The sequence below is a fragment of the Arvicola amphibius genome, chromosome 13 (assembly GCF_903992535.2).
Source record: "Arvicola amphibius chromosome 13, mArvAmp1.2, whole genome shotgun sequence".
NCBI classification, from domain to species: domain Eukaryota; kingdom Metazoa; phylum Chordata; class Mammalia; order Rodentia; family Cricetidae; genus Arvicola; species Arvicola amphibius.
Window position 1 is genome coordinate 65,219,733 of NC_052059.1, and position 16,592 is coordinate 65,236,324.

Below are 16,592 nucleotides of genomic sequence, written 5' to 3' on the forward strand. Positions count from 1 at the left end.
CGGAAATGAGGTGGACCAGATGTCCCTATTCCCCGAGGTTCCAACTCCCTTGACTCCTGTCGCTTTGCTGACTCAGATCTTCCCTTCATAAACCAAGGGGGTCCAACCTGAAGCCAATCTTGTGCAATCGCGGGGTTTAGGGGGCAATCAGGAGGGCGGGACGAGGGGGCGGGGTGAGCGCCGTGACGCAAGAGGCTCGGGCCAATGAGAGCACCTCGCGGCGCCGGCAGAGTCGCCCCGCCATAAAAAGAGAGGAGCGGCGGGGCTCCCCAGCTGGCCGCTGCCCTTCGCTCCAAGTGTCTCTCTCCAGGCTGACACCCGGTGCCGGTGACGGCCACAGGTCACGGCCGCCGGCGAAGCTGAGCCGCAGCGCTTGCAGCACCCCTGGGTGCCTCGGGAGCAGTCGCGCCGGGTCCATGGAGACGGGCCCGCTGCCGGCGGAGAAGCCGAGGGGACCCCGGTGCACCAATGGGTTCCCCGAGCGGGAGCTGTCGCGGCCCGGGGCCAGCCGGCCTGCCGAGAAGTCCCAGCCACCCGAGGCCAAGGGCGCACAGCCCGCCGACGCCTGGAAGGCAGGGCGGCCCCGCAGCGAGGAGGATAACGAGCTGAACCTCCCTAACCTGGCGGCCGCCTACTCGTCCATCCTGCGCTCTCTGGGCGAGGACCCCCAGCGGCAGGGGCTGCTCAAGACGCCCTGGAGGGCGGCCACCGCCATGCAGTTCTTCACCAAGGGATACCAGGAGACCATCTCAGGTCCGTGCGGCCGCCGGGGAGTGTGGAGCGTGGGGAGGCGGCTTCAGGAAGTGGGGCAAGCTCCGGGAACTTTCCCGAGTTGCCTTACTTTTGGCTCAGCGAGCTAAGCTGTCACCTCCCAGCCGCAGCCCAGGAGCCTCCGCCTAGCTGAGGCGAATTCTCCTCCTGGGTCGTGTGGCTGGCGCCCGGGGCCCTTGGGGAGAGGAAGCTCGCGTGGACATGGCCACGGACACTGAGCTCCGGGGCGGGAGTGAATGTGGGACCTTCTCACAGGAGCGCCCAGAGCATGATGAGGCACAGGCAGCACCGCCTTCCCCACTTAAGGATCCCCTGGACACCTGTGGAAGGGACGCAGTGCAGAGCTTTGTATGTCAGTGGGCAAAGTTAGGTACTTGTGTGTGTGCGCGTGTTGGGGGGGGGCGCTTCTTCACGGAGTTGTAATTTGCATCCTACCTCCTCAGGTTTACTCCAGGTTTGGACTTTGCCAAAACTTGGCACAATTCTGGGTTCAGGCTTCTGCAGTTTGAGGTGCGGGATTTTCTTGAGCTAGTATTGTTGTTGGGAGCCTTTCACACTCGCTCTATCAAAAGAAATAAAGTAAGTAACCCCTGCCCCCCTCCCCCATACTGCTGAGAACTCGTGGGAAGCTTCAGTGGGCCTGGGACTCCGTGCTTGTGGGCGCCCCAGACTAAGATCAGCAGGCTAAGCTTTCAGGTGGCAAGCCCTTCCCACCCAGTGATGGGGAAGCAGTTGGTGAGGTAGGGTGCCGAGGCAGGTGAAGGGGAAGTGGAGGATGACGAGGACCTCGCTGCCTGATTGGTGAGCAGTGTTGGTCTCCATTTTAAAACAAAAACCTGATTCTTTTGGCTGAGCTCAAAGGCCTCATGTTCCGTTCACATCTGTGCACCTCTGACATGTTTTTTTTTGTTTTTTGTTTTTTGGTTTTTTTCGTCCACCAATTTCTCCTGGGGGGGGGGGGGAGGAAGGCACTGCTTTGAAAGGTAGTCTACCCTGTCCCCTGTCAGCCCCTGCCATTTCCCTGAAGATGTTGGGAGACTGAAAACCTGCCCCAGAAAGAACAATTTTTTTCTACCAAACCTTTCCCCACCTCAAAGGAAGGGTGGGAAATCACAGCCTGAGAAGGGTGGGGCCCTAAAGGAAGCAAAGCCACTTCCTAGTGCTAGGAAGCCGGCCTAGACCTAGTTCTGAGTCTGGGCTTCACTGTTTTGATGGTGGAAGTTTGGGTCTCAAAAGCAGAGCTTGAAAAATGCCAAAGACTGAGGAGTCACTGGATTTCCTGTGAGTTCAGTATCTGGGAGTGTCTGTGTGCTTGGTAGTCCAGGATGTGACGAGGAGCGTCCCGATGGAGCCTTGTTCATTCTGCCTCTTGTAGGTATACAAAGATGGCTGTCACATCAGACAGTGGAGTCTCTCCCTTCTGTGGGGCTCATCACTCCAAAGGAGAGAGGAGTTTCTAGCCTTGATAGAAGCCACATCGTTCTCTAGAGAGACTTGCCTGTTATTTGAGAACTATTGCCCCAGGCTTGCCTCATAAGCTGAGCTTCAGCTACAGAAGTGTAAGGAATCCAAAGCACCCTGCGTTCCAATTTCTTAGTAGGGAGTCCATTGATGTGGAGACAGAAGATTGGTGTCTGTCAGCTGAGGAAGATGGAGGGCAGGAGTGTTACAGCTTAATGTGTATGAAGTTTCCTTTTCCACTGATAAAATGTTCTGGAACTACACAGATGTGGTGGCTGCATCCATTGTGGATACTACCGAACAGCACACTTTATGGGTGGTGAAAATTAAGAATTTTATAGGTATTTACCATAATACAAACATGGACTATTTAAGATTATCGATAGCTATCAACTGAATTTGTAAAAGTTATTATGTAGCCTTGGCTGACCTGGTGCTGGATATCTAGACCTCACAGGGATCCGCCTGCTTCTGTCTTCAGCCTGAAAGGATTTAGATCTTTTGTATGTTTGGTGCGCTATCTATTAATTTCTTGTCAGAAATCATGTGGTATTTCATATTACCCCTTTATCCATTCTCTTTCAGTTTCTTTTCTGTTTCTTGGCTCTGGGGAGTTGGTCATTTCCCATCACCCTTCCCTGTCTTCCCTCTTTCCAGTACTGCCTCTCCATGGGAGCGATTGTGGTCATCCATGACAGGACTGCATGTGTCAGGGTTACCAAGTCTCCCTGTGGCTGTCTCCCTGGGATACAGCTTGTGGGCCAGGAGGTGGGGTGGAGGAGAAGCCAGCACCCCTGCCAGGGCTTGCTTCCCTTTGAACCTAGCATCGCAGGCTGATCCCTGGTCTAACTCAGACCAAGTCCCCTTTCTCCATTTCTGTCTCCTTTCAGTTTAACCAAACCCTCGTCTCTTTCAGAGGTGAGGTTTTAACCTTGCTGGGTTGTTCCGTGCAGGGTACCTTTCTCCCGCCTCCTCCTGAGTGCTGGCGTTACAGGTATACAGCACAAAGACGTTGTCTACATTGCTTTCATTCAGAACCTTCACTAATTAAGTTGGCAGCTCCGCTACTCCACTCCCCGAGGCCCTTTGGAGTGGCCCTTTCTCTTTGCTGTCTTCTCCAGGTATGGATTGTGACAGCCCTCTCGCCGGCGGCATTAGCCACCGAAGGTTAAATGCTCTACCTGGCCCCATCCTCAGTTGTTCCTCTTCTGAGTTTGTGAAAATGCATGAGACTTCACTCTTCTGTTGCGTTTCTTCACGGCTGTGTTTTTGCTTGTCTCTCCTGGACTGCCAAGAGTCCTCATGACCATGGCGACAGTGTCCCGGATTTCAGGACGCATATGTAAAGTCCAGCATGAGGCCATGGCACTGGCAGGGACAGTAAGCCATGGCTGTCCCTGCTCCCTGAAGAGTTTATCCTGACAATAGGACAGTTTGTTTTTTATAAAAACAGAGTCTTCACTACTTCATGAGAAAATTCACTACTTCATGAGAAAAATCAGTAATTATGGAAGGTTTTCCTTCAGAAATCACAAATGTGTCTGATTTATTAGATCATGTTGCATCAGTGATAGCTCTGAAGCATCAAGAAAGACAAAAATACAATTCTTGAGATTTATTTTACTTTTTAATTATATATGGGTGATCAAGAGAGAGAGAGAGAGAGAGAGAGAGAGAGAGAGAGAGAGAGAGAGAGAGAGAGAGAGAGAATGAGAGAGAATGCCTACATGAGGACATCACATTCCTGAAGCTATAGTTACAGGCAGTTGTGAGCTATGCAGACTGGGTGCTGGGAATTGAACCTGGGTCCTCCAGGAGAACAGTACATGTTCTTAACGTCTGAGGCATCTATCTAGTCTCAAAATAAAATTCTTTCCTATTCCCTCCTATATCACAGATGAAAGATAAATTGATGCCCTCTGTTTTAAAATACATGTTCTATGAGCTTGGGCAACAATTCAGTTGATAAGATGCTTACTGAATAACCATTAAAACCTACCTTTGGTTCCCAGCACACACACATGAGAAAGCAAGGCATGGCGGCACACTTGCATTATCTGAGCATTGAGGAGGTAGAGGCAGGAGGATCCCTGGGACTTGCTGGCTGCCAGACAAACTGGCAAGCTGCAGGCTCGTGGAGAGTGTCATAAAGATGAGAAGTTGAGGAAGACAACTGACATCGATCTCTGGCCATGTGCACATGCGCACACGGAACAGTTCATCTTATTAAGAGATGAAATGTTACAATGGACAGATATGACATGTGGCTCATTATAATCTTGACTCACTAATACTTTCGATTGTTAATTTTGTTAGTGGATTGTTAAATAGAGCATATTTGTTGCCAGGAAGAAACCCATGAGTAAAGGGGAAAATCAGAAAGCTGTTGACACAGCAGTTTATGTGGATCGGAACTATGAGAACGGGGGAGAAAAGCTTGATAGGTGGGTAAAGGCACCATGCATAGTTCTAAAATGACAGACAAGCATGACACATGCCTTAATTACTTTTCCATTGCTGTAAGAGACAGCATGAACAAAGCAATTTGTAAAAAACATTGTTTAAGCAGGGGCTTTCTTGTAGTTTCAGAGGGTGAGCCCAGAACCATCGCGCTGGCAAGTGTAGCAGCCGGCAGGGTGCTGGGGCAGTAGCTGGAAGCTTACATCTTTTCCGCAGGTTGGAGGCGGGGTGGTGGGGTCTGAGCTTGGCTTGGGCTCCTGAAACCTCAAAGTTTATCCTCAGTATCACACCTCCAACAAGGCCACACTTCCTAATCCTTCCCAGATGGTTCTCCCAACTGGGGAGCAGGCATTTAAACATGAGCCTCTGGGGGCCGTTCTCATCCCAGTCACCAGCACAGCATTGCTCCTGGCCTTAGTGTCTTAGGGCTGCCATACGGAAATACCGTTGGGGGTTTAAGCAGCAGACATCAGTGATTTTACAGTCCTGGAGGCTAAGTTTGAGAATGCGGAACCAGCGAACTCTGCAACTGTACTGGAGACCTCCTACGCCATATGCTCATTTCTGGTTGTGAAATCCAGTCCCTGATCCTTGGTTTGCAGCCCACACTCCAATCTCTGTCTCTGTCAATACCCACATTTTTGTCTTCTGAGGACACTGGTGATTGTAGACTCATGTTCTAGTGTATCTCCTTTGAGTTACACCTGCAGCAACACTGTAGCCAACAGAGTCACTTGCAGAGGCACCCAGGACTTCACCATGATTTTCTTGGTAGGGTTCAATCCAAAGCAGTACTGAATATATTTATTCATAATATTCCCTGGGAATTTTTATTTATTTATTTAGAGACAGGATCTCTCTAGGTAGCCCTGGCTCTCCTCGAACTCACAGAAACCCACCAGCCTCTGCCCCTCGAATGCTGGGACTGAGGATGTATACCAGCAGGCCTAGAGTCACTTAATTTCTCTGTAGTGTTCCAGGAATTGTGCCTGAGCACAGAATGAGCAACGCTGAATCTGGTTCTTACCCTCACAGGCGCTTACAGCCTCTAGAGGAGAGAAACATTAAGCAGTCACAGGAAGGAGAAATAGGACAATAACCACATGGCTCTGTGAGCGTTTAGCAAAGGCCCTTGACTAGCGCGGGGAGATGGCAGTGTGGAGAGTCTGCCCGCCCTGAGCGTCTGGCATGCGTCACCTCGCTCTGTCTCCATAATTGCCCTGTAGGGCATGCCGTATTCCTGTGCTGTGGCGAGGACACTGAGGCACGCACAGGGAGCACAGCCTCCAGGGGGTGGCTGGAGACCTGCTGAGCTGAGAGGGTCATGGGCATCATGTGACATGGTTTTCAGGCAGTGACAATATTTTACTAGTTTACTTGGCTCTTCTTTGCATTTTTCCCGCCATTGCTTTGTCTGGCTCTAGAAACTCCTCCACATCCTAGAATCTCCCAGGTTTGCATTTGCAGCATCCTTTTTTATTTGAGTTCAGTGTTTGGATGAATGAGACTGCAGTACCGAAACTGACCAGGAGAGGGCCGGTGTCTGATTCCTGGTTTTTAGATTAGGAGTCTTGGATTGCAGGGATCCTAATTCCAGCCTGTGCGAGGGGAGATGTTTCTGACAGCTATAGATTCTCTGTTGAATCTGTGGCAGGTATACTTGGGGACAAACTCGAGTGAGTTGAGATTTTCTGTACTATCTGGGAAATCTATTATGCTCAAGGCTGAAGATACTGATTTACTAGAAATTTTTTTACATCTTCAGAAAAGGGACTGTAGGCGCTCCTCTTTGAATTCTCAGCAGCTTGCCATACACAGTGATGGACTTAATGGATATTTGGATTTGTTTTTGAAGGAGAGATTTCATTTGGTGCTTTGCTAGGATTATGGATTTAAAAATTATTTGTAACAGACTCATTTTTATTTTGTGTGGATGTTCTGTCTGCTTGTCTGTGCACTGTGTATTTGTAGTGCTCTTGGAGGCCAGAAGAGGGCAGTGGATCCTCTGGAACTGGTGTTACAGATGGTTGCCATATGGGTGCTGGGAGCCTAACCCTGCTCTTCTGCTGAGCCATCTCTCCAGCCAAGAATTAGAAATTTTAAATCCTTTCTTGCGGAAGGGTTTCAATGTGCATAAAGAAGAGGCTGTGCCCCATCACGCGCCTCTGTGACTGTTGACATAAATACAGGTCTATCTTGCTTTGTCCCTCCCTGCCTCATAGTCCTTCTTCACTGAATCATCTTAAAGCAAGTCCCTGATGTGACGGTCTCATTGGTAAGCATTCTGCCGATCTCTAAAATAATAGGTTTTGAAACACAATAACATATGTGCCCATGTCCAGTTGACTATGGCCCCTTAATGCAAAGTATCTAGCAAATGTTTGCAATGGTGATTCTCACACAGGTTTCTTTGTATAACCTTGTTGGGGGCTGCAGACCCCTGACCTCTTGGTTTTCTTTGCTGGCCTCAGACCCTTTGCCTGCTGGAGTAAACAACTTGTTTTCCTGTGCCCACAGCTCTCTGAGCAGGAGACCCTCATGAGTTCCTGATGGCCGGGGAGTGAATTCTGGTGGGTTTTGTAGCTGGAAATCCTATGAGTTTGGGGCGTGGCTATCAGTTAAGGATCCCTATATATAAGCTTCTCTGGAGCACAATAAAGTTGGAATTCTTGTATCTAGGAAGACCCGTATCCAGGTGTCTCTGTCTGTCTCTGTGTGTGTTTTTAAGTCTCTAGCCTAGTTCCCGGCCAGCGAACTGTACTGTAGTAGTGCAGGCATTACATAAACTGATCTCGATTAAGACAGATTCCCCATGTTATACTGGGATACTCTTCTTGTGGTCTTCTTGTTGCTGTTTTGAGACAGGGATATGGGCAAGGATAAAAATGCTCAAGGGCACTCCACAGTTGTCTGGAGCAATGCTAGTGTCAGGCACCAACCCCTGTAGAATTCTAAGTTCTTGTCGAGCTTCCAAGTCTTCTAAGAGTTGGTAGTCTCCTATCAACAGGAACTCTTACTAATAACAAGCAGACTAATACAGAGGTTATATGTTATATGTATTATGCATGGTAAAAACATTTATAAACTATGAGAGATCATTTTTTACTGGGTTATTCAATTTACTAGAGAGAGGAACTGCTCAAGATTGGCAGAGAAGTCAACACAAACTCATGACAGTGGGGAAGCTATGAAATCATAATGGTTCTACAGTTAATAGTTTTGTGGGTCAGGCGTTGAACCTGGAGTCTTGTGCATCCTAGGCAAGGGTGAGTTGTTCCAGCAGCCCAGTTAATACTTTCCCAGTTATGATTTAGTGCTGAAGTGTTTATTTGGGTTTGACTACAAGCGGCATAGAGTGGGCTACACTAGCACACACCTGGAAGAAGCTTCATTCTGTGTGCATGGATGCGCATGTGTGTGGGGCACCAAGGTTAACATTGTGTGTCTTTGTCAGTTGCCCCATCTGATTTCTGGGACAGTGTGGGTCCCTGAATTTGCAGCTCTCTGATGGGTTAGATGGCCTGCAGGACCCTGGGGCTCCTTCTCTTGCCCCTGCCTTCCCAGTGCTGAGATTGTGGTCACCATTGTGGCTACCAAGCCTAGTTTTTTTTTTTTTATTAATTAATTATTTTTATCTTGGTTCTGAGGGCCTAAGCTCAGGTCCTCAAGCTTGTACACCTAGCACTTTTCCAACCAAGCTATTTCCCCATCCCAAATATTTACTTTAAAAATGGATTTGTGTGTATTTCCACAGTAGTAAATGATTAAAGCAGACCGCTGACGGTGTCTATTTTATATAAGCCTTCATCTTATAAATGTTGCTAAGCTACCTGATTCTGATGCTCACCCCCTACCAAGCTGTCAGAAATATCCTCAGCAACCTATATATAAGTAAATTAACACAGTCAACTTCATGGGTCTACTGTATTTAGTATATTTAATTTCCTAAGTACATGTTCAGATTTTCAAATAAATTAAAAATATTGTCACAGCCGCGGTATGTAGCTTCAGCTCAGTGAGCTAAGAGCACCATGCTCACCCCACTACACAGTGTATGTAGAAAAGGGCCCCGCCCTGTAGCTGGCCTCTGCCAGCCAGCACCTCCTCACGGCACTCATAATGGCTGTCCCGCAGACTCCGAACTTGGCCACAACTGCCGAGCCAGGTTGTTCCATCAAGACTAGGTCCTCCCTGGACTGCTCGAGGTTCGTGCGTTCCAGTACATGACCAGTGCTATCTACCCAGGTCCTCCCTGGACCACTTGGGGTTCGTCCGTTCCAGTACATGACCAGTGCTATCTACCCAGGTCCTCCCTTGGACTGCTTGGGGTTCGTCCGTTCCAGTTCATCACCAGTGCTATCTACCCAGCTGCTCTTACGTCATCCTTTAGTACTGTGAGCCCAGTTTCCTTACAGGTTGTACAAGCAATGTCAACACATGTAGCTAACACAACACAGTGGTTCCAGTCCCTCAGCTGCTGTAGCTGTTCTTGCTGTTCACACTGTTTCCCAGTAAAAATATGCTGCAGGAGTCCCTGCTCCACAGTGGACTTAATGTTCAGTCACCGTGCGACAGCCTGCTGTCCGTGTACAAGGCCAGGAACCGTGGACTGCTACCATGTTGGCATCAGTCCCCCACCAAAAGCAAAAGCTGGGTGGACAGTTGCCTCTCTAGTTAGTGTCACACACCCAGCTCCTGCTTGTGAGGTCACTAGCGTGTTGCTGGAGGTTGATGACTCAGAGCCACTTCATACGCTCCAGTCTCCAGAGTCCCTCCAATCCCTGGCTGACTGGTATCCTGCATACCCTTCAGGCTGAAGAGACTGCCCAGGAAGTGGTCAGCCGAGCCATGCTGCTCAGTTGTTAAAACTGATCAGGGACCATGAATAGAAAGCTGTGCTTCACAAAAGAAAAATATCTAAATATGGAAGTTTAAATATTAGGAAACATTGCAAAATATAAAATAAAAAGGAAAAGAAAAAAATCCCAAGTAAATGCCAGGTCTGACAAACAGTGCCACCCTTAGATTACTTTACTTAAAAACAATAAACTCCCACAAAAATAAATATAAAAACCCAAATATTTTATATACTCTGAGAAAAAGCATTTTCAGCAAAATACAAAAAATAAAACATTCTTTTATTCAATTGTATATATATATTTTTAAAATATTTATTATGTATACAATATTCTGTCTGTGTATATGCCTGCAGGCCAGAAGAAGGCACCAGACCTCATTACAGATGGTTGTGAGCCACCATGTGGTTGCTGGGAATTGAACTCAGGACCTTTGGAAGAGCAGGCAATGCTCTTAACCTCTGAGCCATCTCTCCAGCCCTCTTTTATTCAATTGCATATATATTATAGAATAATTCGGCATGGCATTTTTTCTTTCCTCTTTCCTTTTCCTTTTTCCTTCCTTCCTTCCTTCCTTCCTTCCTTCCTTCCTTCCTTCCTTCCTTTTTTGTTTTTTTGAGACTAAGTCTTATTGTGTAGACCAGGCTGGTCTTGAACTCACAGAGACCCCACTCGTCTCTGCCTCCTGAGTGCTGGGAGAGTGTGCACCTCCACGCCTGGCAGCAGCTCTCTTTCAAGTGACAGAATTGATAATGAGAGAGGAAATGTAATTTGAATTATAAAATTCTTGCTTTCATAGAAATTCCTCAGTGTTATAGGAACCTGAGCCTGGACGGCTTCCCCACAGGGTTCTTGGTGCCCTTTGTGGGAGGAGCAGAGATGGGTAATGATAGCAGGGGACTGTGGGGGGGCTGCCCAGACTCAGGCATCGGATGCTGGGAGACAGGCGGACAGCCTGGAAGGGGCTCAACCACCAGCTCTGAGGTTTCCCCTAGTGTCCAGCTAGCTGTTGTGAGGACGCTGACCGCGCCAGCTCAAGTCTAAGCGACCGGCAGTCATTGTGGCAAGAGCATGTGTAGCGCTGGAAACTTGGTCCTGCAGTTCAAGAGAAGAGGATGCATATGCAGTTCTGGGCCTCCTCAGGCTTCAGTCAGCACCACTCACGTATGCTGTTGTGACCCTGTAAGATCGTAATGGAGCAAAACCCTGGTGGTCAGGACACCCCATTACTGATGCGTGTCAAGCTCCTCTGTTGCCAGTAATTTAGGATCATAGCACATACAACTATGTATAACACCAATGCTTGACAACAATAAACCACCGTGTTCCCGGGTGGAGTATTGTTATGTTAAACTCTTTATTTTGTTTTTTTTTTTTTTTTTTTTTTTTTTGAGACAGTGTTCCTCTGCATAACAGCCCTAGTTGTTCTGGAACTCACTCTGCAGACCAGGCTGGCTTTGAACTCACTGAGATCTGCCTGCCTCTGCCTCCCAAATGCTGGGATGAAAGGCATGCGCCACCATCGCCTGACTATATTAAACTCTTAATTGTTATTTCAGGATGTGCACCTATTTACGAAAAACTTAACTGTGGAACGGTCGGCCTCGGTGCACCTGGAGAGCCTCTTCTCCCTGTGTTCATCTTGCCACTCAATCGCATTCTTTCCTTTTTGCTTTAATCTTGTGTTTTGTTTGTCATGGCCTTAAAACAACAGAATATATCTATAAATATGTAGACATACGCACACAGATACACACCACTAAGATCATGTTATCTTAGTGTATAGTAGATTGTGTAAGCATGTTCCGTGGTTTTCATACAGTAGCAAACTGCTTAATGATTCATTTCTCAGAGCATAACCCTATCATCATCAGGCATAGTGGCACATTCTTGTAATCCACCACTTGGGAGGTGAGGCCGGGGGTACATGAGACTCTGTTTCCAAAAAAAGCCCCAAAACATATCCCCACCATTAAGCAATTCAAGTTTGATTTTATTGATACAGGAAGATAAGATCTTACACGTGAACCCGCCCCTTACCTGTAGGATTACTGTCCTGCCTATAGACTTGTTCTCCTTTTCCTTTTATATATGGTGGTACTACTGTTTCACCTGACCTGGAAGAATTAAGAAACTGCAAAAAAGCACTGGGTGTTTAATATATCCCCTGTCTCATGCTATTGGCCTAATTGGAACGTTTCTTAAGAACGTGAGCCACTTTGGGGCTTTGAGTTGCCATATAAAAAGTCCAACAACCCCAAGGCTTCTGCTCTCTGGGAACATCCTGAGCATATGGAGGAACCACTTGCTGGTGTTTGACACATAACTGAAACACTGGACACATGAGTCAAAGCCCATAGTTGACTCCAACCCCAGTGAAGAGGAGCAAACACCTGTCTCATTTCTGGTCCATAGAATTTATGTACCTAAGAAGTAAGCTGTAGGACACTCACTTCTGATTATGAATCAGAAGCATCTGGAACGGATTCTGACATGAGGATACATAGAATTTGCATTTGCACAGAGTAAAGGGAGAGCCCTAAACAGTTTTAGGCTAGAGATGTAAATGTGTGAATTACCAGTGGAAATTGGTAATTTCCAATTTTCCAGAGGGTGCCTGATCCCACAGAGTGCCTGAGTGCATTAAGGCAGAGGGCAGAGGCCTTTTGGATGTCTGAATTGTTAGTGGGAGGTGTTAGGGAGCCCTCAAGCTAACTCTGCAGGGGTCTTGTGTTGACCTTTGTTGTGTCCCAAGGGCACTGTGGAAACGCCAGAGCGCAAGGACGGAGTGTTTACTCTGGCAGCCTGGAACCCACTCCCTGGGTACAAGTAGCTGTGGAGTCAGGCAGTCGATGATACAAATGCTGTGGGCCTTGGAAGTTCCTCTGATGTTGGTGACACTGGGGAGTTGGGTCTGTGATGCAGATTTGTTTCTCTCCAACAGGATAGGCTTATCTTTGAGGGTACCTTAAATGATTTAATCCTGGGCAAGAGCAAAGAGTCTAACGCCCTGGGTTGTGTTGCCCCCCCCTTTCAATCCTTGGGCACCATTGTTTCTCCCCCTTATCTTTCTCTCCTAAAAACTGTAGGCAGACCCTGCTATATCTTTTTTCCCTTAGGAAGGATGAACACTGAAGGTTCCAAAGCCATCTTTCATCAGGTTCGAATGCTGGAAGAAGCATCAAGTGTTACAGCCTGGCCTTGCGTGCCTTCCCATGCCCCAAACACTGAAAACAGTAAAACAAACTCCACAGATGGGAGTGTCCTGGTGCTCAGAGTCCTTCCCTTCTGCCTTTCTTCCTGGCAGACAAAGTCTGTGCTTGTCCTAGCTATGCACGTACATGTTTGAGCAGCAGCATCTAGGAGATGAGCGTACATGTTTGAGCAGCAGCATCTAAGCGATGAGCGTACATGTTTGAGCAGCAGCATCTAGGAGATGATCGTACATGTTTGAGCAGCAGCATCTAGATGAGCGTTCTTGCAGCCATGAGACTTCAGAACAGGAGTTCTCAGAGCATGGGTCAAACTTGAATCACAGGGCTGGGATCTTTTCAGAAATCAGATTCTCAATCCCACCCCGACCTACAGAGGACTGTGTGTGGATGGGACCCAGCAATTTGTGTTTTAGCACAACCACTGGAAGGGTCTGACAACCCCCGCTTCAAAGGGTGCACAGAGAGCCTCACCCTGCAGCCTCACTGTGTTTCCAGGAGGGGTCCTAGCAGGCTCAAAGCTGCAGGGATGGGTGCTGGGCCGTATTACCTCATTGTGTAAAGCTGACAAGTGCATCGGTAGTGCAGACAAACCTTGACTTCAGGACGCTGCTCTGGCTTCCTTTGTGGCTGTGACTAGTGGACAGTAGGAGGGACAGTGGTGTGGCCCCCGTTTCCAGGGTTACCTTCTTGCTACTGATAACAGGCAGGAAATTAAAACAATCTGTGATAAAGCTTTGTTCTTATTATCCACAGATGGCAGCTTTCAGATATGTGGGAACAAACATAAGTAAATATAGCTGGGAAGCTTCATTATTGAAGAAAAATGACTTGGTGCGGTCAAGTTTGTAGTCTGGGCTCGTTTTAATGAAATGGGATATAGGCAAGGCAACACGCTAGTGTCTCAGTTCTTTACAAAACCTTGAGCCGTATGAGGACACTTAAGGTTTCTTTTTGGTTTGGGCTTGAGTATATAAACGTTTATATGAACTCAAAGCCGGAGAGATGGCTCAGTGGTTAAGAGCATTGGTTGCTCTTCAGAGGACCCAAGTTCAGTTCCAGGCATTTCTAACTGTAGCTCCAGGGACCCAATACCCTCTGCGTTCGCAAGTGCACATACTCTGCCCCATACACATAATTAATTTTTTAAAAAATTCTTTTAAAAATACGACAAATTATATTTTAAGGCAGCTGTTTTCCTTTTTGCTTTTTTTGTAACCCTTTATAAGTAATTGTTTTATTAGCTTTGTGATTTAGACGTCTACTGTTCCTTTTGGGGAGCAAAAATATTTATATGTTACACATGAAAAAAATGAACTTTATTAAGGAACAACAAAAATCTCCCAACTCTGCAAGGTGTGAGTTGAGATGGACACACACACGCATACGCATGCACACACACACACACACATGCAACCACACACACACACACACACACGCGCACACACGCAAAAGCGTGCGCATACACACACACACACACACACACATGCACACATGCTGCCGCTAGGGCAATGATGTTATGGGCCTTTTCAACCACTCTGAAAAGTTTCTTCCTGTTATTTTGCAGTCAGATCCTTTCCCACTGCTGCGCCCCCGGAAGCCACCTATCTTCTCTCTACTATTCTTTCGCCTTCCCCAGAATTTCATCGCTAGGACCATCCCGTGTCACTACACAGTTTTAGACTGCACAGAATGGACTGGCCAGTTCATGGCGAGGAGACACTGTCTTCTGGGGCCACCACTGCCTGTGGCCTGTTCTCGGCTGAGTGCTGTGCAGTGCACAGGAGCAGCCTTTCGTGTCCACTCAGACTCGGCAGACTGTCGTCACCACGTCACTGTGTTTCCACTGAGTCATATGCCATTGTTTTTGCATTGCAGTTGTTGGATATTTTTTTAAATTTTGAAGTGATTTTTAAGACTTCAGACAAAATTACAAAAACGGTACAGACAGTTTTCATATACAATTTCACCAGCTTCTCCTAAAAAAAATCCCTTACATGTTCACGGTACGGTTACTAACACTGAAGAAGTCAATATTGGCATAACGACATACTTTAGGTTCTGACTTTGGTTTTAATTGCTCTTAGCTACTATATTTCACTAATCTCAACTCTGAAATTTCACTGCTTTTTAATGTTTTTTTTATGGCCTTAATGATTTATTCAAAAGAATACCCATTGAGCTATGCCTGGTGGTCTATTCTTATCATCCCAGCTACTTGGGAAGCTGAGCTGGGAGGACTAGGAGTTCAAGACTAGCCTAGGTAACTTAGTGAGACTTGGCTCTAGAAAAAAAAGAAGATGAAAACGGGACTTAAAGTGATCTTAAAGTAGCATGTGCCTCAGCACTAACACTACCCAGGTGGCCTCCAGTGTCAGAGTAAGGCCATAGTGTAGCGTGTGCCTCAGGGTTAACTCTACCCAGGTGGCAGCCAATGTCATAGTATGGCCGAGTTGCCCCGTCCGCCAGGTTTCCCCCATTGTGTGCCTTGCCTGAGGTCCAACAGCCAGCTGGTGACAGAACCAGATTCCCACTTAGCCTCACTTGAGGCTGACTCTTATGTGTGCTGTGTGGTTGTGAGAACTTTGACAGTTTCCTTTGCCAGAGAGAATTGGATGCCTGACATCCCATAATCCTCTCTTGTTCATTTAGAAACAATGTTTTGTGTTCACACTCAATCATGTTTCTCACGTGACTGAAGATCTTAGTGAACTGTACATGGCCTTATCATGATATTAAACTCTTGGAGAGATTCAGAGTACTTCCGGGAATACCAAGGAGCTATATTTAAACTGTTTTCAGAAATGCAGCCAAAGGTTAGGGCAGGGTATTCTGCACAGGAGACGGCTGCTGGAGAAGTAATATTTACTTAGACAATGACAGAGAGTTGTCCCTGCCCCGCTCTTGCCCCTGTTGTTCTGTGTGTTTAAACCCTACACATGTCCATTCTTGGTGGCCACAGTAGTGACTCTTTGACCACTCCATCCCAGGTGACTCCAAGTAACCTGACTTGTATGGGGACAGAGGCTCAAGTGTGACTCAGTAGCAGAGCCATGAAGGTCAGGCAGTGGGGGTGGGCATTTGCACATCTCTGACTCAGAGCCTGCCTTTCAAGGGGGGAATAGCTGTGGGCGGCTGCAAAGCCATGCTCCTCTCCCCAGACTCTGCGGACTGAGCACCCTCCCCCACCATCCTTTCAGTTAACACTAGCTGTCTGTGTTATCTGGTCTGCCAAGCTGAGATCGGGGTTTTCCTCTCCGTGGATTTGTTTTGTAAAAGTGAGAAAGCACCCGCTGTGTAACGTCTCTTCTTACTTGACAAGGACACATGACATTCAATATTAGAGCATCCACCAGTTTGTCAGTACCGTAGCTATATTACAGTGGTGGCAGCTGGGGCTTCTGTTCCTCTGTCTTTCCGGAGCCAGAAGAGGGTGCTCTTGCTGGCCCAGGTTGAGCTCTCTTGGTCATCCTCTAGTTAAAATTTCCTTTGCAGATGAGGAAGGGACACTTAACTAAGTGTAGCTTTCAAACACACAGCCTCTTGTTTGAAATGTCTCTTGTATGCCTGACCATATATCTGAGGCTCACAGCTTTCCCATGACCGCTGCTCCCTCCAGAGGGATACATGTGCAGATTATGGGATCTATTTCTTTAGGAAGGCAACCATGTAGCGTAGGTCCAGTGCTTCCCCAAATAACTTTGGAGAACTTGTGAAGTGTAGAAAACTATTTGGATCGAAGAGAGGCCAAGGTTACAGGCGTACTAGATCTGGCCTCAGAGGTCAGAGGGCTAAAGGCCTCTGTTTTTCTCATCGACAGATTTGTACACAT

At 47.3% G+C, this 16,592-nt stretch overlaps 1 protein-coding gene across 1 annotated transcript in view; it reads left to right on the forward strand.

Moving 5' to 3' along the window:
- Nucleotides 1-252: 252 nt before the first annotated feature.
- The window catches only part of Gch1 (GTP cyclohydrolase 1), a 34,326-nt gene continuing 17,986 nt past the window's right edge, over nt 253-16,592 (forward strand). The window contains exon 1 of the mRNA XM_038309639.1: nt 253-753. Coding sequence (XP_038165567.1) covers nt 417-753 — 337 coding nt within the window. The 5' untranslated portion in view covers nt 253-416. The remainder of the gene's footprint in view (nt 754-16,592) is intronic.